Genomic DNA, 787 nt, shown 5'->3' with positions numbered 1-787 from the left:
CCCCAGAATTTTGTACTCAGTCAATTATAGATGAGTAATATAGCAACATTAATGTATTTGTATTGTAAATAGCAATCATATTGATTTGGAAGGACTTCTTTGAGGTGACTTGGCTGGACTTTTTGAAATGCTCTTGGTTGGACTTTTTGAAGGGTTCTTGGCTGGAGTCTTCTCAGGAGTCTTGGCTGCAGGTTTTTCAGGAGTCATGTCTGCTTTATTAAAGGAAGTATCCAAGGAAGTTGGGACAGATGTTCTTCAGGGAGATGAGAGATGCAGTGAACTTGTTGGCTGGCATGGTGCCTCATCGGACCAAGCATTGTAAAGTCGAAACTGATGTCATAAAGTTGAAATGGTGTCAATTTATAAACGTTGTAACTCGAAACATTGCAAGTCAAAGATTGCCTGTACTCAAAGCTTCCCCTGCTCCCTGCAGTGAAGCCAGGGTCTGGAAACCGTGACTTGATGCAAAACTCATATGATTTCTGAGCTGCTTTTTCTATGACAGGATTAATGCCTGCTTCCCAGTCCAGCAAAGCAGACAAGGAAAGTTCTTGAACTTCAGTGTGAGGGTAATCTGGGTCTTTTATGACCTTTTACTCACCTGAGCTGAGCCCACTGCCATGATGGAATAAATGATTCTGCATGGTACCCTTAAGTTTTCAGTATGGAAACTTGAAACCATCATAGGTGAATCAACACCTGGTATTTCTCAATAAAGCGATAAGAAAGACTCCTTTACTGTATTAGAAGACAAGGGTTTTTTCTCCACTGAACATGGGGGGGGGGG

General features: G+C 41.8%; 1 protein-coding gene across 1 annotated transcript in view; it reads left to right on the top strand.

The window, feature by feature from the left end:
* Positions 1–205: 205 nt before the first annotated feature.
* NCKAP1 (NCK associated protein 1) overlaps positions 206–787 on the top strand; it is a 130,208-nt gene continuing 129,626 nt past the window's right edge. The window contains exons 1-2 of the mRNA XM_019522863.1: positions 206–318; positions 506–569. Coding sequence (XP_019378408.1) covers positions 206–318; positions 506–569 — 177 coding nt within the window. The remainder of the gene's footprint in view (positions 319–505; positions 570–787) is intronic.

Source organism: Gavialis gangeticus, unplaced genomic scaffold (assembly GCF_001723915.1).
Source record: "Gavialis gangeticus isolate Ggan-Ray unplaced genomic scaffold, GavGan_comp1, whole genome shotgun sequence".
NCBI lineage: Eukaryota > Metazoa > Chordata > Crocodylia > Gavialidae > Gavialis > Gavialis gangeticus.
Note: the sequence above shows the minus strand (reverse complement) of the source record. Positions and strands in the feature narration are given on the sequence as shown.